This window comes from Ochotona princeps, chromosome 13, assembly GCF_030435755.1.
Source record: "Ochotona princeps isolate mOchPri1 chromosome 13, mOchPri1.hap1, whole genome shotgun sequence".
Taxonomy (NCBI): Eukaryota; Metazoa; Chordata; class Mammalia; order Lagomorpha; family Ochotonidae; genus Ochotona; species Ochotona princeps.
Window position 1 is genome coordinate 53,921,962 of NC_080844.1, and position 24,458 is coordinate 53,946,419.

At 41.0% G+C, this 24,458-nt stretch overlaps 1 protein-coding gene across 1 annotated transcript in view; it reads left to right on the top strand.

Moving 5' to 3' along the window:
* The first annotated feature begins 868 nt into the window (after window positions 1-868).
* PDCD4 (programmed cell death 4) overlaps window positions 869-24,458 on the top strand; it is a 28,604-nt gene continuing 5,014 nt past the window's right edge. Inside the window, exons 1-8 of the mRNA XM_004579850.4 lie at window positions 869-1,018; window positions 4,402-4,506; window positions 8,988-9,290; window positions 11,040-11,134; window positions 13,521-13,634; window positions 17,234-17,455; window positions 19,798-19,895; window positions 21,316-21,430. Of these exons, the coding sequence (XP_004579907.1) occupies window positions 4,464-4,506; window positions 8,988-9,290; window positions 11,040-11,134; window positions 13,521-13,634; window positions 17,234-17,455; window positions 19,798-19,895; window positions 21,316-21,430 (990 nt within the window). The 5' untranslated portion in view covers window positions 869-1,018; window positions 4,402-4,463. The remainder of the gene's footprint in view (window positions 1,019-4,401; window positions 4,507-8,987; window positions 9,291-11,039; window positions 11,135-13,520; window positions 13,635-17,233; window positions 17,456-19,797; window positions 19,896-21,315; window positions 21,431-24,458) is intronic.

Below are 24,458 nucleotides of genomic sequence, written 5' to 3' on the forward strand. Positions count from 1 at the left end.
AGCTATCTATGCGAGAAGCCCCTGCCCAGGAGACGGGAAGGACCCACAACTTCTGAGAATCTTTTGTCCACATACCAAGGTGTACTTATTGCACGGGTATAATAAATGTAGCAGGCATCGTCTTAAGCAACGCAACAGCAGACAAATAAGACCCAGACAGTAAGGAGAGGCAGGACGAGACATATTGCCAGGTAGAATGCAACCAGTGCCTGCAGAAATGCAAGGCAACACTGAGGAATGAAGGGCCAGCATAGCGGGCTGGTGGTTACCTCCGGGGGAGAAAGGCCAGCCCACGAGGACGCAGCCACAACAGGCACCGGGAGAAAGAGAAATGACAGCCGCGGTTGAGAATCCCTGTGTTGAAACATGCAATGTGTGCATTTGAACCCCAGTTACCCGGGTGGTCATGGTTAACACCGGGGACTTGAGGGAGTTTGGAGGTTTGTTGCCTTTCCTCTGAAATGGGAAGATTTCTTTCTCAGAGAGCAAAACTTATAGCCCGGGGCGGGGTGGGTTCTGCACATGCTAGAAGCGCAAAGGGGCCACCAGAAGAAACTGGAAAGGTTAGGAGTGTTCCCCTGAAGAGTGCCCGACGCTTCAAGAAGGGTGGGTAGGTGAACAGGACCGAGGCAGCCTCCCCTAGTACCCACGCCCCGCACTTCCACCCCGCCACGCCATCCAACAGCCCGCACCCGCTTCCCGCTCCCGCCCCAGCCAGCCTCCCCGACGCGCCCCAGAGCCGCACGCGCGTGCGCCCTCCCGCTTCCCGCCCCAACTTTCCACGTTTCACTTCCCTGCCTTTCCCTGGCCGGCTCCAGCTCCGCCGCTGCCATTGGCCAGCCGACCTCCCCCTCTCGGCCAATGAACGACGCCCTCTCGCCCCCGTGTTACTGGGTAGAACAAAACAAAAACAGAGCGAGAGGGAGCGGAGACGCTCTGAGGCGGCGGCGGAGGCTGAGGAGCGGGGCCTTGGCTGGCGGACCCGGGTCCTAGAGCAGCGGCGGCGGAGGCCTGAGGGGTCAGTGGCGGCGGGCGCGGCTCGCACGCTCGGGAAGACGGCGCCCGTCTCCCCCGGCCGGGTCTCTCCTGGGAGGCAGCCGCACGTTGGGAGGGGGAGGGGGCGTGGAGGCCGCGGCCCGGCCGACGCGGTCGGGGTCCGGGCGCCTCTTCGAAGCCCGGCAGGCCCCGTCGCGCCGGTCCCAACGCCCCGGCCTGTGGCTAGCCGGCCCGGGCTCGGTCCTCCAGGGCCCAGCCTTGGGCGCGGCGGCGCGGGCCCGCCCCCTCGCAGACCCCTCTTCCCTTGTCTGAGCCCCGCTCCCCGCTTGGTGGGGTGCGCGGGCCGCGCCCCGCCGCACCTCCCCGGGCGGAGTTGAGTCTGTGGAGCCGGGTGGTTGGTGGTGGTGGTGTTGGTGGGGAGGGGAGACGGTGTGTGTGTGTGTGTGTGTGTGTGTGTGTGGCGGGATTGAATCCTCGGAGCAAAAGTTTGCACCCTTCCCAGGCCTTCCTGGGAGTCCTCGGCCAGGCGATAGTAGACCCCGACTTTGGTCTGCGCCCCGGGACCCGACCCGGGCGGGGGTCTTCGGGGGTGCGGGTCTGCGCCGGCTTGCTGGGAGGGGTGCACTGGGGGATGGACACGTGCCCCTTTACTTGGAGTGCAGTGCCGCTTCCCCGAGGCAATAGACGGGAAGGGCGCCCCGTTTCTGTGCAACACGCGCTGTGGTGCTGCCTGCGGCCGTTGGGGGCCCAGACCTCCCCCACTGGGTTTGTTGTTGCAAGAGCCTCACGGCCCGGTGCAGACGTCTGTGTGGCCCCCGTAGCTGCTCTGGGGCCCGTGGGGACTGACTGCGTGGCAGCCATTCGTAGTGGTTGCGGGCGATGAAAATGGCTAAAAATGCTGCTAGGGATGCGTGGCGTGGGGGCGGGTGGTTGCTGTGTGTGCGCTGAGCTGTAGGGCTTGAGAGAACTCTGCAGACGTTAGCGTCCTTCGGGTGGGTTTGCCGAATTCCCTGTTCTGCATCTTTCTATGACAACGTGATAGATTTTTTCCTGTTAGTGATGATGGGAAAGGACAAACAATTGTTAGGAGCGCAAAAAAGAAATACCCTTTGCACATTTTCTGTAATGCTTGCTTTTGCATTATTGTAGAAGAACGTTTTTGTAGCTGCTTATGTTAATTGTTGGGGTTATAACCCGGAAATCAATATCCACAATTTTCTAGTTAAAAAGTGAACAAAATTTGATTCTCCCAAATGCCAGAGTAATTTTGTAAGGTCAGGAAAGAAATTTGAAAGAGAGGAGGCTCTGTCTTAGAGAATATCCTGGTGATTGAATAGTTTTGTGTTTCTGTGTAATATACTGAAGGAAACAAAATAATTTCAGCCTTAATTTCTTGGAACTTGTGTAATTTTCTCATTGAATATTAATTTTTGTAGATTAGTGTGAAGGAAATGGGCTTTTAACTTCATTGCATTACATTTCCTTGAGAGTTGTTTATTAAATTAGGGAAATAAGCCTCCTTAAAATGGTATTATTTTTTGCTTATTTGAAAGAGCAACAGCTACAGTACTGCCATCTGTTGATTCCCTCCCCACATGCCCACACCAGCTGGGGTTGGGCCAAGCAGAAGCCAGGAGCTCTGAGCTCAGTCCAGGTCTCCCGCCAGGGACCTCGAGGCCCACGGGTTGGGGCCCTCACTGCTGCCTGCCATGGTGGGCATTGGCAGGAACTGGCAGTGGGAACTGGCCCAGCACTCCAGCTCTGAACCTGGGGGGAGAAGTGGGCACCTGAACTGCTGGGCCAAGGGCTTGCCCCCTTACTGCTGTGACGAGAATGAAAACACCAGCGTACTTTTATCTCTCAAATGCAAAACAGCTTTTTTTTTTTTCTTGCTATCCCATGCAGTTCAGTTGTCTTTTGGAGTTATTGCTTAAAGACATAAGACCATTTTTTGGTTATGATTACTGAATGAAAAAAAAAAACTTAGTAAGTTACAGATGATTATCTGATAATTTTCTTTGCTTAACTGCTGAATAGTTTAATAGTTTTAAAATCATTATAGTGTGTGGAGAACAGCATTTAAAAATCCGATACAACAGAATTCTGTTTTAATAGGCTTTCTCAGTTAACCTTAATGAAGAACCTTCCTGTGGGATAGCAAAGTCTTCCACTGAACTTGGCACTTGCCATGTTGGCTTTAAAACTCTAGGCTCTAGGCTTTGATCTGCTGAGCAGCTGGGAAAAGATCACTTGCCCTCTCTGAGTCTGTTTGGTCATGTGCAGACTATCCACCTGCAAGGTACATGAAATAATGCGTGTAACTTCTTCCAGTCACGAAGTCTTTTGAAGTATGGATGGTTTCATTTCTCTTACTAGCTGAAGTCTGTAGAGAATGTTTTCTCCAAGGTGGTGCTTGGATCAAGGAGCAGAGATGAGGGAGCTGGGGCGGAAGTGCACTGCCGCTAGAACAGGCTCCCAGATGGGATGCTGGTGCCTCAGGTAGAGACTTGGATTGCTATGCCACGGCACTAACCCCTACTTATTTTTATTTGAAAGGCAGAGTAACAGAGAAAGAGAAGGAGAAATGGATTTTCATCTGCTGACTCACTCCCCAAATGGCCACAATGGCTGCTAGCGGGGGCTAGGTTTTTCATGTGTATGCAAGGGCCCAGGGACTTGGACCATCCTCTGCTGCTTTCCTAGACAATTAGCAAGGACTGGATAGGAAGGAGAGCAGGCAGGACTTGGACTGTTGCCCATGTGGCATGCTAACACTTCAGGCTGCGGATCACCATGTTAAGCCACAGCACCAGCCCGCTCACATCTTTCAAACTTGAAGTAAACATATATAGAAGATATTTTTTAAATTTTAAGTTAAAATGATGTCTTTGACACATGCTGAAGTCTGCAGATTTTTGATCAGATAAACCGAGAAGATTGGAAGCAAATGTTAGTAAGGGCAAGTTATCTTTGAAAGTAAAATGAACCCTTAAATGAATTTTTTAGGGCCTGGCGTGGTGGTCTAGCAGCTAAAGTCCTTGCCTTGAATGCACTGGGATCCCAGTTCTGATCCCGGCGGCCTCTCTTCCCAGCTCGCTACTTGCGGCCTGGAAAAGCAATCGAGGACGGCCCAAAGGCTTGGAACTCTGTACCCATGTGGGAGACCTGGAAGAATTTCCTGGCTCCTGGCTTTGGATCAACGCAGCTATTGTGGCCACTTGGGGAGTGAATCATTGGATGGAAGATCTTCCTCTCTGTCTCTCCTCCTCTCTGTATATCTGACTTTGCAACTAGAAATAAGTCTTTAAAAAATGAATTTTTTAAATGTGTGCTTAAGTAAATTGAAATTACCTTACTTCTGTCAGTTTAAATGTTAAGTGTTTGTTTTTTGTTTTTGAAAACCAGATCCTGAAGGAAGATTTCCATTTGGTAATTTGTTTAATCAGTGCAAGTGAAATTAAGGAACAATGGACGTAGAAAATGAGCAGATGCTGAATGTAAACCCCACAGGTAAGTAACAGTGTCTTTAGCCTTGGCTGTCTTGTGAACAATCTTCAGGTCAATCCAGAGTGTATGAAATCTGAGAGTGAAGTTTTCTGTGTACTTATTTCAAAGGGACACACATACACACACCCAAACACACTCAAAAGGACAAATAGTTATTTCATTGGCAGGTTTATTTCCCAAATGCCTGTGATATTTGGGTTTGAGTTAGGCTGCAGCCAGGGTTATCATAAACAAGAACAAGATCTTGTGTAATTAAGGCCATATGCTGACAGTAACTTAAGATAATGTAAAATACATTTCCTGTACAGCTTTCAGAACAGTTGCCAAAAGAATTAAGATTATGTAACATATGAATAGTAAGAGCTTTTCATATTGATAATATTTTAGATAATTATAGTATCTTTATTTTTATACTTTTAGTTTTATATTATTAGTATTAAAAACTGTTGATTTTCTATAATTTTAAGTGCATTTCATTATTAAATCATTTCTGTAGTAACTTCCATTCACTGTTACACACAACTGTGTATAGGTTTCTTTGATTTGGACAAATACCCTGAAGTTGAAACTTCTTTGCCATTTTGTAAAATCTGATTTAAACTATGTTCAAGCTATTGTTGTAATAATTAATGATTTCTGTGCTGCTATAAGCTCATATTGTGGTTATATGAATGGTGATTTATTTATTTTATGGGTTAATTTATTTATTTGAAAGACGGGGAGAGACAGAGATCTTCCTTCCGCTGGCTTACTCCCCAAATAACCGTAGTGACTATAGCTGGGCCTGTCCAAAATGAGGAGCCTGGAGGTGGGGTGCCAAAAGTACAGTTTGAGAATTTGTTTCCCATGTAGGCATTGCTTCTCCACTGCCACTAGCCACATGTGACTGCTGAGCGCTTGAAATGGGGCCAGTCTGAGATGAAGGTGAAATGCATCAACAATTTGTCTGTCAAGTGCATGTTAGATGATATGATGGTTATACTAGTTTAAGAAAATATGTTTATTTCACTTGTTTCTTTCTTACTTTATAATGTGGCTACTAGAAAATTTAAAATTATGTATGCAACCACACTAACTTTGTATTAGCAGTTTTGAAATTTATGCTTTTGGTTTTTCACTACAGTAAGACGTGATTCTAACCCTGTCCTTGATGCCTCTGCCCAAACTTCCTTATAATAAAGGGTTTTTTCTTCACTAATTACCTAGTTGTTTTCTCATGATAAAGTAGTTGGGGTATGAATGCCAATTGTATGGATTGCTTGTTAGGACATGTGAAGCATGTAACATGTGTTACATGTGCAATGGTTGAAAGTATTGCTAGTAGTAGTGTTATGCCTCTCATTGAACACTAGCAGTTAAGGATGTGATTGGTACAGTGGTCATGAAAACTGCAGTGGTTACTACTGAGATATCCAAGAATTCAGAAAGATAATTGGTTCTCAGTAGAAAGCAATTTTTAAGTTGCTGTTTTCTGTTCTTGGCTTTCTTATGCTTTATTTTTGATTTGCTTAAGATCAGATCAGTAATGGTTATGCGACCTCAGAAAGTTAAATGCAAATAACAATATATAAAAACAAATTGATGCTAACATGGGTTAAAAGTGCTGAGGTCAAGAGGCTGGCGTTGTGGCACTGTGCGTTAAACTGCTGCCTGCAGGGTCTGACACAGTAGCCTAGCGGCTGAAGTCTTCACCTTACACGTGCCCCGGGATCCCATATGGGCACTGGTTCTAATCCCAGTGGCCCCTCTTCCCATCCAGCTCCATGCTTGTGGTCTGGGAAAGCAGTCGAGGACGATCCAAAGCCTTGGGACCCTGCACCCGTGTGGGAGACGTGGAAAAAAGTTCCTGGCTCCTGGCTTTGGATCAGTGCAGAACTGGCTGTTGCGGTCAATAGGGAAATGAACCAGTGAATGGAAGATCTTTGTATCTCCTCCTGTCTGTAAATCTGACTTTCCAATACAAATTCTAAAAAAAAAAAAACCAAAAACGTGGTGCCTGCAGCACCGGCATCTCACACAGGCTGTGGTTCGAGGCCTGCTGCTGTGCTTCCTGGGCAGCCTCCTTATGTCCCTGGGAAGTGGTGGCAACTGGCCCATGTCTTTGAGCCCCTGTACCTAAGTGGGAGACCCAGATGAAGCTAGTGGCTCTGGTTTCAGGCTGGCCCATCCCTGGCTGATAAATTCCTCTCTGTAACTCTGCTTATCAAGTACGCAAATCTTAAGAATGATGAGGTCATATATAAAAAAGTATGCCGAGAGAGAATATTTAGTTTTGTGGACACGCTGACATATATTGCAAGGTTTAAAACAGTTAGAAAAAAACCTCAGGTATGGCAAATATGTTCAATTTGGACAAATTTTCAACAAGCATGTTCAAATTGAACAATATTCCAAGGGAAAGTTTACTTGTTCTGTAGGGCGTGTGTTTGGTCTTGCAGCTGGGATGTTGATTGAGAGAGCGCTTCTCCGGGTTAAGACCCTGGGAGCAGGCTGCCCAGTGGCTCAGGTTGTTGAGGTCCTGCCTGCCGTCCTGGGAGGGCAGAGAGCCAGCAGAGCACTACATACACTGTAAAGATGTCATCTCTGTGGTACGTGAAATGAATGGTCAGTGAATGTTAGAGTGTTCGTAGCAGTTAGGAATGCTTTCCTTGAAGGAGTAAGATTTGAGCTTTACCCTGAAGGTAATTGAAGAGAGCTGCAAGGATGATGCTCTAGACAGAGACTGTTGGAATGCCCCAGATGTTATTTTCCTGTGGACAGCACAACAATTTTCAAGGGATGGAAAGTAATAGGAGTTGGTTTTGAGAGATTAAAACCTTGAGATGATGGGGCCCAATGCTGTGGCCTAGTGGCTAAGGACCTCGCTTTGAATGTGCCCTGGGATCCCATATGGGCGCCTGTTCTAATCCCAGTGGCCCTGCTTCCCATCCAGTTCTCTGCTTGTGACCTGGGAAAGCAGTGAAGAACGGCCCAAAGCCTTGGGACCCTGCACCTGTGTGGGAGACCTGGAAAAAAGCTCCTGGCTCCTGGCTTTGGATCGGCACATCTCTGGCTGCTGTGGCCACTTGGGGAGTGAATCATCAGATGGTGGATCTTCCTCTCTGTCTCTCCTCTTCTCTGTAAATCTGACTTTCCAATAAAAATAAATAAATCTTTAAAAAAAAAAACCTTTGCGATGATGAATTTGAAAGCAAACTGAATCTTTTTTTTCCTCTAGAGACTTTTTATTAGTATTATTATTATTTGGAAGTCTGATATATAGAGAGAAGGGGACAGAGAGAAAGAGAAAGATCTTCTGTTTGCTGGCTTACTCCCCAAGTGGCCACAGCAGTGGAGCTGAGCCGATCTGAAGCCAGCAGCCAGAGGCTTTCTCTTGGTCTCCCATGTGGGTGTTGGGTTCCAAGGCTTTGGGCCATCCTCTGCTGAATGGGAAATAGAGCAATTGGGACTGAACTATGGGATCCTGGTGTTTGCAAGGCAAGAATTTAGCCACTGAGCCATCCAACTGGGCCCAGCAAGCTTGATCTTAAAGGCTTGAAGCATCAGCAGTTCAGCTCAACAACACCATATCATACCTTCTCTTTTTCTAAGATTTATTTTTGTTGAAAAGAAAGATTTACAGAGAGAAGGAGAGACAGAGAGAGAAAGATATTCCATCCACTGGTTCACTCCCCAAATAGCTGCAATGGCCTGAACTAAGCCAATTTGAAGCCAGGACCCAGGAGCTTTTTTCCGGTCCTCCACCTGGACGCAGGGTCCCAAGGCTTTGGGCCATCCTCTGCTGCTTTCCCAGGCCATAGTAAGGGAACTGGATGGGAAGGGGAGCAGCTGGGACATGAACTGGCACCCAAGTGGGATCCTGGAGGTTGCAAGGTGTGGATTTAGCCACCGAGCCATTGCACCGTGTTCTCTAAGCTGTTTTTTGTGTCACTAATACTTCCTAAGTTTAATTCATCAGGGATATTTGGCAAGTCATTGAAAGGGTCTCAGCTCTAGTTTCTTTATTTACACAAGTGGCATAATAATTTAACTGCTAAATTTATTGGCAAATGAAGCGTTCAGCACAATACTTAATAGTTAAATGGTCGGCATAGTTTACTAACATTGTAAATATTAGTTTTCCTTCCTTATCTTAAAATCCTTTGTCTTTTGTTGGTATCTCCAGCTGCTTAACTGTCTCAGCTCAGGACAGTGTAAAGATTTTATTGTGCTGATATGAGCATAGATTTTACTATCCAAACATGTGAGAACATTTTTTTTTTTTTTTTCAGCAGATGTTCATTGAAGTTCAATGCCTTAGCTTAGTTTTCACGGGTAGTTTGAAAAACAATCCTGTCTATTGAATTGAACTATATGAAGTTGCCAGTATGTGATTGTTAAATATGCAAATGGTAATTCCATACTGTCAACCTAATCTAATTTAGGATTATACATGGTATAGCAGTAGATTCTTAAAATATTTTGAATCTTTTTTTTTCTTTAAGATCCTGATAATTTAAGTGACTCACTCTTTTCTGGCGATGAAGAAAATGCTGGGACTGAGGAAATAAAGAATGAAATAAATGGGAATTGGATTTCAGCATCTTCCATTAATGAAGCTAGAATTAATGCCAAGGCAAAGAGACGACTGAGGAAAAACTCGTCCCGGGACTCTGGCCGGGGCGATTCTGTTAGTGATAATGGCAGTGAAGCCCTTCGAAGTGGAGTAACTGTGCCGACCAGTCCAAAGGGAAGGCTGCTGGACAGACGATCCAGATCGGGGAAAGGAAGGGGACTACCAAAGAAAGGTCGGTGCATACCACGTCCGTGCTTGGAGCAAGTGGGAAGACGTGAGCTGTAAGGCTTATATGTATTTTTATGTAGTAATAATTTTGGGACTATCCCACATTTTTTTTTTTAGGTTGATGATTTTGTCTCAATTTGGGTAGAATAGGTTCTCTTGAGTAGAATTTTTTTTTTACCACAGTAAAATGCAGGATACATTTGTATTTTTCAAAGTTGTGAGTTGCACGTGTACTCTGGTGTTTGAAAGAAGTAGTCAAACTAATTGTATTTGGTGTCTAATGAATCTGTGTTGATGTTAAGAATATCAGTGTGAATTTGATTGCTAATGCTTGAATCAGAAATGAAATGTTTTCACAGATACATTTCTGAATTTTCTTTAGCTCTACTTGACTCTGGCTGTTGGAGTGAGCTGGTCTGTTCAGCTGCTTTTTGTCTAGTCTGCAGTAGTGACTGTCACATGGGGCGTCACCCTCAGTCTGTATAGGACTTCAGTTGTCTGGAGGTTTTACCAGCTTCTGAGTGGTGGGGGCCTTCAATTTATAGTCTAGGATGCTTGTAAAGTACTTTTGTTATCTTCAGAAATTCTTATTGAGTAAGTATGTAGTCATTGTTTAAATCAAAATGAAATTAAACGGCCAAGTTTGTTTTTGCTTTGATGGCAAGGATCATATTTCACATAATAAATGAAAACTTCCAAAAAATGAAAACTTTCAAAAAAAAAGCAATGTTGGTTGTTTTGCAATTGTTCTTGTGAAAATAATATATTGGGCCATAAAAAAAAGGTTTAAGTAAGTTTATATAAAAAAAAATCTTTGAAAGTTTGAATTTTCAGTGCCTGCTAGTTGGTTTGAATATAGGAGTGAAGAAAAATAATCAGTGTTAATTTTTAAATAGCAGTTTAGTATCTGTAACATTCATTGCTGGTTGCAACGAAATTATAGTTTAATGTATATTTTCACATCCAAAAATTATTTGGCTTTAAAACTTTTGGTGATATCCACTGTGTTTCTTTGTTAGATAATTTTTCCCTTGTTTTCTATGCCACATTTTACTGCCTCAGTATGTTTCTTTTTGTTTTGGTCCCAAGAAATGTGAAATAACCTTTGGAGCTCAGCTGCTCCATCACTTCCCTCAGGGGCCTCAAGATAGCTGGTTTGGGATTTTTTTTTTTCACTTTTTACTTTTGTTTTCAACCATCTGCCTTTTTAGTTTTTATAAGTGATTTCAGTTTAACATTTGCAGAAATAGATAAAGTATATACAAGCTAGTCATTGAAAAGGAGTCTGAATAAAAGGGAATTTAGAATATAATTTTCAGTTGGGAAAAATAGCATAGAAATTAATTTTTAAGCTATTTTACAAATAAACACTTGGAAGTATGTTGAATTTAAATTACTTTATGCACTATTCATCTTTCCTTTCTTTTTTTAAATTAATTTTTAATCATCTTGCTTAGTTGATTAGGGTACAAAGGGTCAAGGGCTACAGGGTGAAAGTGGGTAATACCATTGTTTCCACACTAATATTATCATTTTTCCCTGTATCTCCCTGTATCTGGGGTTAGGGGAGTAACAAAGGGAAAAGCCCCACCCAACCTCCCACCCATCCCAGATCCCCAAGGGGAGGCGCGCTCCGAGGGTCCTACTCAGTTTTGATAGTTCATCAGTTCTGGATTACTGCCAATCTTGCTGTTCCAATCGCAATGAAACCTATTCAGAGCATCTTTCCTTTCTTGACTGTGAACTTTTTCAGGTGGTGCAGGAGGCAAAGGTGTGTGGGGAACCCCTGGACAAGTGTATGATGTGGAGGAGGTTGATGTGAAAGATCCTAACTATGAGGATGACCAGGTAACCGTGTTGTACTTTGTTTGGAATTGGCAATGTTTGTAAACATTCTTCATGTTGCAGTTCACTCATACATTCGTTAGATTCTATGTATAGATGTGTTTACACACACACGCAAGGCAGTTAAATTGCATATACCAGTGTTTATATGCACATAAACATGCCCATTTATATATACCCTAGTGTGCAGTCTTATACTCAGTAATTTCAGATTATTAGGTTTATTCTGCATTAGGAAACCAGATTAACAGATAGTAATGTATGAATGATTGTTGACAAGTTTCTGAAGAGTAATCAAAAAGTTTTTTGCAAATTCACTTAGGATTGCAAAGTTGATCATTTTTCAATAAATTGAATTAATGTAGTTTATTTTTATAGTCATGATAATTTAGAATAACATGTTCGTTTGAATATCATGAATAAGTTGTATAGATGTTAACTTTGTTTTTAATAATGTTGCTCAAGATAAAGATTGTGATACATTTTGTACCATATGTACCTTTCTGTTTTTAAATTTTTGTTTTTTTTAATATTTATTTTGTACCATATGTACCTTTCTGTTTTTAAATTTTTGTTTTGTTTAGCGTAGAGGCTGGCATTGTGGCACAAAGGGGCAAGCCACCTTTTGCAATGCCAGCGTCTTATGTTGGAGTGCAGATTTAGTGTCTTGGCTGTTCCGCTTTCAGTCCAGCTCCCTGCCAATACACCTGGGAAAGCAGCAGCAGATGGCCCGAGTTCTTAGGCTGCCACTACCCATCTGGGAGACTTGGATGGAGTTTTAGGCTCATGTCTTCACCCTGGGCCCATTCCAGCAACTATGGCCATTTGGGGAGTGAACCAAAGACAAGATCTCTCTCACTCTCTTGCTTGTCCCTCCATCTCTCTGTATCTCTGTCCTTGATGTTAATAAGTATCTTTTAAAATTTATTTTCATTTTGTATTTGAAATGCAAAAAAAAAAGATATTCCATCTTATGGTTTATTCCTCTAAGTCTCTAACTGCCAGGGCTGGGGCAGATTGAAGCTTGGAGCCTTGAACTCAGTCTGAGTGTCTCATCAAAGCACAGGACTCATTCAAGCATTTGGGCCGTTGCCTGCTACCTACCATGGTATACACGAACAGGAAGTTAGAATTGAAGGATTGCTGGGACTCTAATCAGGGACTCCATTACGGAATGCAGGTGTCCTGGCTTAACTGCTGTCCCAAATCTGCCCCGTGTTTATGTACTTTCTGGGGGTAATGTTGAGACTATGGATTTTCAAAAGATTTTGTAGTGAATTTTTAACATAAATGTTTTTCTAATGGAAAAATTTTAAGACAGTAATTAATTAATCTCATCTTCCATCTTTGGACTCATCTCAGTTTTATCAACTTCAGTAATTACCTCACAGGCAGTTATGTTCTACCCTTTACCGCCATATATTCAGCCTTTTTTTTTTTGGCTCCTCCTCCTACCATATCTTGGGCTATTTTATTTTATTTTTAATATTGTTTACCTAGTTGAGGAGGGTGCATGCATGTGGGGGAGGGTCCAGGTATGGAAGAAGGTGGTGGGATATATGTTTCAATTTTTTTTCTCCTGTGTCCAAAGGGAGGGACATGGAGGAGGTGCTCCTTGCTGTCAAACTACCTCAGTACCCGGGGATGGGGGACAGTCATTTGATTATGCCCAAGAGGAACCCCCCAAGCTCCCGATGTGGGGAAGAGTATTCCAAGAGTTCTTAGGTTATTTTGAAGCAAAACTCAGATACTGCAACTTTTTTTTTCCCATGTACTGTGATTGCATAAGTTAGGATGTGGTGATTAGGATTTCATACAGTAAAATACCAGGTTTTATTTTGTAAGAGGATATTAGAAATATATATATTTATAGTCAGTGGTATTCAAATACTATCAAGTGCAGTAGATATTTGTTATTTTTTGAAGTGTAAACATATACTTCGAAGACTGAAGCCAGTAAAACAAGTTATAAATAAACATTTTCTTTTATATGAGATGAATAATTTAATGATGGACATCAACTTAATTCTTTGAAATTGTAGTTGTAAATGAAGTGTTTCATGTGCTAGGAAGACAACTTGAAGGTTTTCACTTACTGAAAGGTTGGTTGTGAGAGATACATAAAATTAAAGGAGTTGGGAGCTAGTCATGTTTGCTATAGTTACTGATTCAGACTGTACATTGATTTATTCACATTTTATATAACAACAGTGACAAACAGATTTCATTTTTAATAATGTGTCAATACCTGACCTGTTTTTTTTTTTTTTTATCTTGCCCTAAATGGAGATAACTAACCACTTGGAATGTGCTAGCAAAATTGTATGATCATTCCTGTTTATCTGAAATTTTGTCCTTTAATTTGTATCTCTTCCCCTGTCCCTCACAGGAAAACTGTGTTTATGAAACTGTAGTTTTGCCTTTGGATGAAAGGGCATTTGAGAAAACTTTGACACCAATCATTCAGGAATATTTTGAGCATGGAGATACTAATGAAGTTGCGGTATGTTTAAGGTTACAAATTATTTAATATATGGAGGAACTGCTATTAAAACATATTTAGAATCACCTTGGATTATTGATTGAGCATTTTGTTTTGTGTAAGTGAATTTCTCTGCAACAGAATAAAATTTCATTATGTTAAACCAGTTCTTACATATTAGGGGTGTGGTAAAAGCATGGAGTATTTTAGTAATGATCACTTGTAAACTTTAACATTTTTATGATTCATAAAATATAATTTTAGCAATCTCAGTGCATTTGTGGACCCTCTGAAACCCCTTCAGACATTTAAGTTAAGAATATCTGATTTAATTTTATTTTTTGTCAGTTATTTCGTAGTGTTTGGCATTAACATAATTTATCTTTCTACTCTTTAAAAATTGAGAACAACAAAATTGAGATTTGAAAAAAATACACCAAGAGGATAGTTTATAAAAATTTTAAAACAGATTTTTCAGGTAGTATTTACTTTGCTGAGTTTGAATTGCTCATAAAGTAAATCTAGAAGGGTAAAATAAAATCACTGGTCTAGTTAGGGTTATGAAGCTTAAGCAATACCATGGTGACTATTTGTTAGCCTTTCATAACTGAGATTCTTGAAATTCAGACAGGATTTTCTTGATTTGCCTGATACTAATGAGGCTTGGTATCCTTAGATTTTGCTTGTTTGTTTGTTTTTGGATTTTAACACAAAACAAATATTTGTTCAGTGCATACCACATGTAGGCATTTGTGATAGATACTTGCTGCCCTTTGGAAACTCAGTCAAGTGAAGGAAGTTGTATATAAACCGATGATTAAGATATGTGAAAAAATGTGTTACATGAATGTGTGAAGACAGGGACCGTTGGCACAGAACCAGTAGTAAACTCTGAGTAGTGCTAGGAGCAGAGTTTTTAAAAACCAAGACATGAAGAGCAAGAGATGATTCTGCATCAGCTGAAAATGGTTGAAGAGGGTTTTCTAGAAATAGTAGTATTCTGCTTGAAAATAATAAGTAGTTAAAGGAAGGTGAAATGTAGTAAGGAGTGGAGAACACTAACAATGCACCAATTGGTTGGATGTGAAAATAATTTTGGCACCCTCATAGCCCACTGTGGTCTCTAGCATCTGAGAAAACTTTGAGTAAGGAGGAGGTCATTCAGTCACTCAGGATGGTCTGTATAGTTGACTGCCTGATTACATTTTTAGATTGGCCAGTCCTGTGTGTCCTCAGCTATTAATTTTTTCTAGGCCTTGGATATGTAGGCATATTAATATATTTGCTATTTGACACTGTACATGCATTGGGATACAGTATATTTTGGTACATGTGTATGGTGTGCAATGATGAGATTAGGGCAGTCAGCACCATTATTACCTCAGACATCCTTTGTGTTGGTTAGAATTCCCTCATTGTGCACTGTGTACGAACCTCTTGGTCAATGAGCACATGCTGCATGGTGGTGCCTAGTGATATCATGGCTATTTTAGTTTTAATACATGGTTACATATGCAGATTGAGGACATTTGCCTACTGATTAAGTTCTCGGTATGTATCTCTACTGTTAAATGATGTAGGGATGTGTATCATAAATTGTGGTAAAGTATGTTTTTCACTCTAGTATGCTATAGAATGTTAGAGTTCCTTTTTTTCTGTTTACTATAATTTTAATAGGAAAATTTGCTAGCATTTAGCACATTAATACCCTTTAAAACAGTTGTTTAAGATTTCAGCCTAAGCTCACATAGAAGTATAAATTCTGTGATAAGAGAAATCTTGAAGAAAAATAGAGTATAAACAGTATATGGTAACGTAAAATGCCCCCCACAGATGGTCATAAAACAATGTTCCTAGAAATAATACTAATAGATTATAAGGCAGAAGTTTAGTTAACTCTTAATATCCAACTTAGTAAAATGTACTTTAATAAAACTTTAAGTGCTGGAGTCCAGCTCCGGCCCGGGGTTCGGAACTCGTGAAGTGTGCGTGGAGTCGGCGCAAAGAGAGAAAGAGAGAGACAGACCATTAGAATTCCATGATGATAGTGGACACAGCAATAAAGCCGTCCGCTTTATTTATACAGAATCAGTTAAACTCTGGCTCAGACTTTTTACATCATGATTAAATGGGTGTTACTAAAGATAATTCTGCCACTTGTTTCACCTAACGCAGGATGTTATCCATGCTGGCGCATATCAATCAGTGACACATTCCTACTACAACCCTTATTCTACAACTGGTCTGGAATCAACTAAGGGAGGAAATGCAACACAGGAGGCAGGACCCAAAGATCAAAGAAAGAGGGAAAGAATGGGTTTCCCCTATACCTGGAGACTAGCACCCTTGACTAGCATAAGATCAATGGGAGAGGAAAAGCCCTGAACACAGGTTCCCACTACCTGGGGACACAACACCCTAGATTAGCATATAGTCAGTAGGAGGAAAATCCTAAGAACAGGTTTCTGCTATGCCTCTGATTAGCATAGGATTGAAAGGGGGAGTTAACACCCCTGATCAGTATATTGCCAGTGAAGGCAGCTGTGACAGCAACAGGTAAAAACCTTTTTGCTGAAAGCGAATATCAGCAACATCAACTTTCAAGCTGGCATAGATACTACACGTTAACCCCGCAGAGGCAGACAATGCCTAGGTGGATTACTGAAAACTCAGTGGGGAAGTCTGGTGTCCGGCAATGGAAAGCGGGCTGCATTCAGGTGATCAAAGCAACGTCCCGTAGCCCTGCTCAGCGGGGGTTCCTTCGCGGTCCTGCCTGCAATGGAAGCAATGCTCCTCACACCTTCCTGTCTTCCACATCCATCACACGGACCCCGGCATTTAAGTGTAATTCATATTCTTGAATTGAGTGGTATTCAGGCAGTTAAGACTTGACCACATGTTTGCCTTAATTTAAGATGATATGATGTTATGTATAACATGTTATGTTTTGAATGTTATATGTTGTGTATAAACTAAAATTGAAGTATAGGTGAGGTGGTCACAGAAGGTGGCTGGGAACTCGCATTTACTTTTAACATATTGGTTACTCATTACTATGTCAATTAATTCCATAATGATGTAAATTTTTGCTGATGGTATGTTGGAGCTTTCAATTGACTGGGATGATACTCTGCTAGCTCTGTCTTCAGACCAGAGAGGGTATATCTAAGAAGCCGTTGAACTTGACTGGACAATAAGATGCTGGACTCTGTGTTTTGTATACGCTTGCAATGGGGGAATCTCAACTGAACTTGAGCTGTGGTTATGCAACAAGGTGGAGGAATCCACCATGGTGGGAGGGTTTGGGGAGGGGTGGGAGAACCCAAGTATCTATGTAACTGTGTCACATAATACAATGTAATTAATGAAGTTAAATAATAAATAATTAAATAAAAAAAAAAAAAGACTTGACCAAGTGGAGCCTTATCTAATTTATAAGTAGAGGAAGATATGTTAATTATCTCCCACAAAACATGACTGCTTCTCTGTTTATTTCCAAAAAAGGGAGAGATGAGAACATACAAATAAAATCTTGATTGTTCAGAGATAAAATTTTGTTAAACTATAACATTTTATAGAAAACAGTATAAAATTTATAAAACTTTGTTTTTTTAAAATAGGAAATGCTAAGAGATTTAAATCTTGGTGAAATGAAGAGTGGAGTACCAGTTCTGGCGGTGTCGTTAGCACTGGAGGGGAAGGCGAGTCACAGAGAAATGACATCTAAGCTTCTTTCTGATCTTTGTGGGACGGTTATGAGCACAAATGATGTGGAAAAATCATTTGATAAGCTGTTGAAAGATCTGCCTGAGTTAGCACTGGACACTCCTAGAGCACCACAGGTTTGTACGATTCTTGTTTTTGTTCACTCTCTCCCAACACTACAGTTTCTATTGTAGAAATAATACCATGCTTCTAGGACATTTTAGTAAATGGAAAGGAAATGACCCACGTTTCCAGTAGTATAAAAAATAGGTAGGTGATCTTTTCCTTTTTAAACATAGTTTTCATTAGACTAAGTTTAATTTTATAATCCAACTTTCCTCCTTGCGCTTCATGGTTTTTAGGTTATATAAATGCTTGTATGTTTGTGTGTGTGTTTTTCTGTATATACTATTCTCTATGTGTAATTAAGTGTATATACTATTAATTACCTGTGTTCAGGGCTTTTCCTCTCCCATTGATCTTATGCTAGTCAAGGGTGCTAGTCTCCAGGTATAGGGGAAACCCATTCTTTCCCTCTTTCTTTGATCTTTGGGTCCTGCCTCCTGTGTTGCATTTCCTCCCTTAGTTGATTGTAATTATGTGTATATACTATTCTCTTATGTGTAATTAAGCTGTTAGCTAGGATTTAGAAAAATACAAATTGTGATTGGTTAAAATTGATTTAATAATGCTCATTATAAAAATAATCCTAAGTAAGATTTCCTGTGTATCTTGGAAAACACATGAAATTATTCCTTTTTTGGAACACATAAGCATGAACTTGGAGTGTAGGTGGGTTAATTCTAAAATGCTGTTTGTGTTATACTTTCCAGTGACAGTCTGTGACACATTGAACTGTGAGTCAAACATGGACTGCCCCCCCATAGTAAAAGAAATATTTAATTGAAAGGCAAAGTGACAGGGAGAAAGAAGAATAGAGAGAGAGTTTCTGTCTGCTGATTCACTCAAATGCCTGCAATAACCACAGTTGGGCCAGTTGTGAAGCCAGGAGCCTGGAGCAGGGTCTTAGAAACTTGAGCCATCATCCGCCTACCAGGTGCATTGGCAGGAAGCTGGGTTGGAAGTGTAGTGGGTGTGGTGGCTGGAATTTGAACCCAGGCATTTGCATAGGGGTATGAATGTCCTGACACACCACAACACCCACCCAGTTTTCCTTTTCGTACTAGCACTCTAGGAGTTTATGTAAATTCATTTTTATTGTATAATTAAAAATAATTTGAACAAATAACAGGTGTTAACATTTACAGTTCCATCCTCCCTTATATGGTTATATAATAAAATGTATGGCTTTTATGTATCCCTTTGGTTTATTTAAAAATAATTATAATTTAAAAAGTTTATTTTTCTCACATCATGTATCTTTACTATTAGACACTGGTTTCTTTTTATAATACTGTGAACAAATGATCAAATATTTCTGTACATTTATTTCAAATAAATTCAGATGTTAGATTTATTTTTGCTTTAGTATTTATCTATTTTTATTTGAAAAGCAGACTTAAAGAAAGGAGAGACAGAAAGATCTTCCATCTATTGGTTCACTCCCCAAATGGCTGCAATGGCCTGAGTTGAGCCGATCTGAAGCTGGGAGTCAGGAGCCTCTACTTGGTTTCCCATATGGCAACGGGGCCCAAGGGTTTGGGCCGTTTTCCACTATTTTCCCATTCCATTAGCAGAGAACTGGATGGGAAGTGGAGCAGCCAGGACACAGACTGGCACCAGAGTGGGATATTGGTGACCAGGAAGTAGAGGATTAGCCTGTTAAGCAGTCATGCTGGCCCCAAGCTAAATTTCTTTAGTGAACCATTTCTGTCTCTCTTTAGGAGAAAGTTTTTTTTTTTATATACAATATTTTTATTATTTTTACCTTAAAGGCAAAGTTATGCAGAGAGAAGGAGTAGCTGAGGGATCTCTCATCCACTGGTTCATTCCCCAAACAATCCAAAGCCAGTAGTAAGGAGCTTCTTCCAGGTCTCCCACATGGGCCCAGGGACCCAAGCACTTGGACCGTCCTCTGATGCTCTTCCAGGCTATATGGAGCAGCTGGAACACGAGCCAGTGCCAAACGGGATGCTGGTGCTGTGGGCAATGCCATATCACCAGCCCTAAGAATGCCTAATCTTTATTTTAAAAAAAGAAGTTTCACCTCACTGAAACTCATTGATTTAATGAATACTTTTGACTGTATGCTGGGTTATTAGGTAGGGTACAAGGTTTTGGAAATTTAGTAGAAAACAAAAAAAAAAAACAGATGTGACTTCCACTCTAGTGTTATTTAGGTTAGTGTAGTATATGCCAGGCAGAACTAGTATATTCTAACAGGTATTTTAATTGAAGATTCTAACATGACTTAGGTGGTGATTGTATAGAAAATCTTCATTATAGATTTAGAAACACTTTCCTATGAAATTGTTTTAGATCCTTTTATATAGTTCTCTTTTTTTTTTTTTTCGTATAGTTGGTGGGCCAATTTATTGCTAGAGCTGTTGGAGATGGAATTTTATGTAATACTTATATCGACAGTTACAAAGGAACTGTAGATTGTATACAGGCTAGGTAAGTAAATTAATTTTCCTTGGAGTGTGAACATTGGGGGAAATTCTGTGGATCCCATCGAAATTACACTTGCATTAGATTATTGCCATTTCTTTGTCATTTATCTTTAGTTTCACTGTTGAAACAGCATGGGAAAGTTGTCAGCCTGATGTTGCAGGAGGAAAGCAGTGCTAACAATAAGTTGCAGCTATTAGCTGGGACTTCATGCAGAGCTACTCTTCCGGGCCTTATGAAACCTTAGCCACAGGTCCTGACATTCTGTAGTTATTTAATATTCTAGCAAGACATATTAACAGAGTGATCTCATTTATATATATAATTTTCTTTCCTTAGAAAAATAGCAACTGCTGTTCTTTAGTGCAAATAACTATAGCTGAATCTGTTATTGGGAATTAATGCTTTCTGATTTTTTTTCTTTAAAAGAGCTCATCTGAAGCCAGAAGCCAGGAGCTTCTTCCAGGCTTCCCATGTGGGTGTAGGATCCCACTCACTTAAGCCATCGTTCACTGCTTTCCCAGGCAGTAAGCTAAGCAGGGAGCTGGATCAGAAGTGGAGTAGCTGGGACATGAGCTAGCACCCTTATGGGATGCTGATGCTTGAAGGTGGAGGATTAGCTTATTGAGCCGCAGTACTGGACTCTGCTTCCTTTTTTTTTTTTTTTTTTTTTTAATGTATTTATTTGAAAGCCAGAGTTACAGAGAAAGAAGGTAAGGCACAAATGGCTGCAATGGCCATGGCTGGGCCAGGCTGAAGCCAGGAACCAGGGGCTTCATCCAAATCTTCCACATGGATGCAGAGGCCCATGACCTGAGCCGTCTGCTTTCCCAAGTGCATTCATAGGGAGCTGGATTCAAAGTGGAGCAGCTGGGGCTTGAATTGGTGCTCGTGTTACATATGGTGGCTTAATAGGCTATGTCACAACACTGACCCCTGCTTCTTCCTTTTTATTTGAAAGATTTTTAAGAACAATTTTTGATTTTTAAAAAAATATTTGTTTTTATTTGAAAGGCAGAGTGATAGATACAGGGAGAGACTCAGAGAACAGTGCAGTCATTCCTCCGCTTGTTCCCTCTCCAAATAGCCACGGTGTCCGGACTGGGTTTGTGCAAAGCCAGGAGCTGGAAGCTGCTTCCGATTTCCCATGTGGGTACAGGGGTCCAAGGACCCAGGCCATCTTTTACTGTCCCCTCCCCATACCCTGCTGCCAGGCACATCAACAGGAGCTGGGAACCAGGGTCCATATGTTGTAGGCAGAAGCTTAACTTGCTGTGCTGTAACAAATTTGAATTTTTAATTTTATGTCAATGTGGAAGTTTTTAGTGCACATGGGATTTTTTTTCCATTTTTTTTTTTTTTCATAATTGGTGTAAACTTCAGGCATTTCTAAGCATCACACCATTTTCTCTTGTTTCCTTGGAAGAGCGGCCCTGGATAAGGCTACCGTGCTCCTGAGTATGTCTAAAGGTGGAAGGCGCAAGGACAGTGTGTGGGGCTCTGGAGGCGGGCAGCAGCCTGTCAATCACCTGGTTAAAGAGGTACTGTGGGTGGTGTCTTAAACCTAATCTATATCTATCTTAAGTAAACTAAACCATGCCCACAAGACGGTCTTGTAGAGAAAAATTAAATTCAGTCTGAAGATGGAAAGTTGAATTAATACTTTCATAAGGGTACTTCAGAAAATCTGTGGAAAATGGGATTAAAATATTTATTTGGTACAAAAAAATTGAAATCCATATTTTTTTCATAATAATTTTAATGGCTTTTTTGAGGACCTTTCATGCATAGCTGAAGACCCCTATATGCATGCTTCAAAAGAAAATAATTAATTCTCATCATATTAAAATGCCAGATTTACTCCCCATGGATTATTTTCTGGCTGTAATTTAGTGTTGTATATAAGAAACCAAAGACGTATTTAATCTCTTTATCTCTGTAATTAGAAAAGGCATATAATTAGATTTATATTTCATGTGCTTTTGATTTTTGAGTATAATTTTCTTGTGTGACTATAATTTTGATTTTTGATAAGTCTTAATTATATATATATACATACACACGAACCCCTAATTTAAGTGTTAAGGAGTTCAAAGTATAGTTAGATCACTAGATCAATTTATTTTCACATATATCATAATAGGTAGTTTTGTGTCTGCAGTGTGATGATTTCAGTGTATTCTTTAAAACAAAATAGAATTAATAGGAAAATTAAGGTATAAACATATTTAAATTCCAGAACAGTTAAGAAAAAAAGGAGTCCAGACTTAGAAGAAGCAAAATTAGTTCTATTCCCAGAAAACACAATCTGTGAACAGATATCAGAGAATCCACAGAATAACCTCCCCTTAAAGCCAAACTATTAAGCACAAATTAATTGAACAGCGTTGCAGGCTGTAATGTGAATATGCAAAAGCAATGTCATTGTGATGAAATAAACAAACAATTGCATTTACATAATACCTAAAAGTAAATGCTTAGGAATAAGTTTAACAGACCTAATGCAAGTCGTATATACTTTATATATGCTGCTGAAAAATGTTGGAAGAAATGAAAAAATAAATACCCATGTTTAAAGATTATAATGTTTAATAGTTTTAAGCTAGTAATAAATTTCTTCAAAATTAACATTTTGAGAAGTTACCAAATTGTTTTGTGGTATATGAATAATCTCAGCAAAAAAATGGAAAAATAAAAATTGAATTAAAACTACCAATAAGTGAGCTTAAAGTTGAAATAATTTGCATTTACTTAGAAGAAAGGGTTGAATAAAGATGACTTTCAGAAATGTATATGTAAATTATTCTCATACCGGGTGCGGCAACATTTATGGACTTTTTTTTCCCCTTAAGATTTATTTATTTATTTTAATGGGAAGTCAGATTTACAGAGAGGAGGAGACACAGAGAAAAGATCTACCCGGTGATTCACTCCCCAAGTGGCCGCAGTGGCAGGAGCTGAGCTGATTTGAAGCCAGGAACTCGGAGCTTCTTCCAGGTCTCCCACACGGGTGCAGGGTCCCAAGGATTTGGGTCATCCTGTACTGCTTTCCCAGGCCACAAGCAGGGAGCTGGATGGGAAGTGGGGCAGCTGGGATACGAACTGGCACTTGTGTGGCATTCTGGCATATTCAAGGCAAGGACTTTAGACACTAGGCTACTGTGCTGGGCCCCATTTAACTTTCTAGAGTTACATAATAAATACTGAAATGGAACGATGTAAACAAAAGATTAATATATATTTATGAAATAATACAAATTAAATGCCATGCTTTAAATATTCACTTTCTTAAAGTGTGATTATGGAAACTCACCAAAGTGTATCATAGTGAACAAATTTTATTTTTTATGAAAATACATAGTAGAAGTTGAAAATAAGTTACTCTGTTCATTGCTTGTTCAGTAGATGCAAAGGGAATTCTGACAGCAGTGTAAGTAGGGAAGATCGTTCCTAGTCGAGGCTCTCTGGAACCACAAGTAATACTGCGCTGCAGCTCGGCCGAGCAAGCCAAGATGTGTCCACAACCAGAGGCTGAATTATTGAAGAATGTTTTTACGTCATGAGCTTCAAATCCTTAGTTATAAAGAAATCTTTATGTTGATAATACTCCGATTACTCCCTTTTGTTGGCTACCCAGTCCACCATTAAAATCATCCTGATGAAAGTAAGCTGTCTTGTGCCATTTTAAAAATTCATAGTGGGCCCTGCTGTGACCTAGCAGCTTAAAGTCCTCGCCCAGAACACGCCAGGATCCCATGTGGACACCGGTTCTAGTCCCGGCAGCTCCACTTCCCATCCAGCTCCCTGCTTGTGGCCTGGGAAAGCAGTCGAGAACGGCCCAAAGCCTTGGGACCCTGCACCCGTGTGGGAGACCTGGAGGAGGTTCCTGGCTCCTGGCTTTGGATCAGTGCAGAACTGGCTGTTGTGGTCACTTGGGGGGTGATTCATTGGATGGAAGATTTTCCTCTCTCTCTCCCCTCCTCTCTGTATATCTGACTTTCCAATAAAAATAAATAAATCTTAGAAAAAAAAATTTCATAGTGAGACTTTTAGTGCCCTCTGCTGGTGTCACCATCCTGTGTCCCGGTGGGAGCACTGATGGATCATGGTGACGAGGTCGGCTGTGCATTGTTAACCTCCTCTTTAGTGACTGTTTAGACACTGATGTACGGCATTCACCATTTGAAAATTGGTGACTTATTAGTGAAAAAGTTACTGTGGTATCCTGTGAAATCTCTATGGTCTGAGACAGTTCTTTATGACCTGTTTGTTTAATGTACAGGATGTAGGTAAATAAGTCCTTCAGACAGTCACAGCTCTTTAAAAGCCAGGAATTCCTTCAGCAGCAACCTGGATGTTTTGTGTCCCTGCCCTCTGGTTCTGTATTGAGAAAGACACTGGCAGGCCGACTGCCTGCAGGGTGGACCAGGAGCCGCCCTAAGGGGGCTGCAGGCCACTGCCCTAAGGTCTGGCAGGGTGGGGACAGGGGTGCAGTGGGGGATGGAGGGTACTGGCCTGGGACTCCTTGAGGCCTGTTTTCCTTAAATTTGATTAAAAAGCTAAAAAACA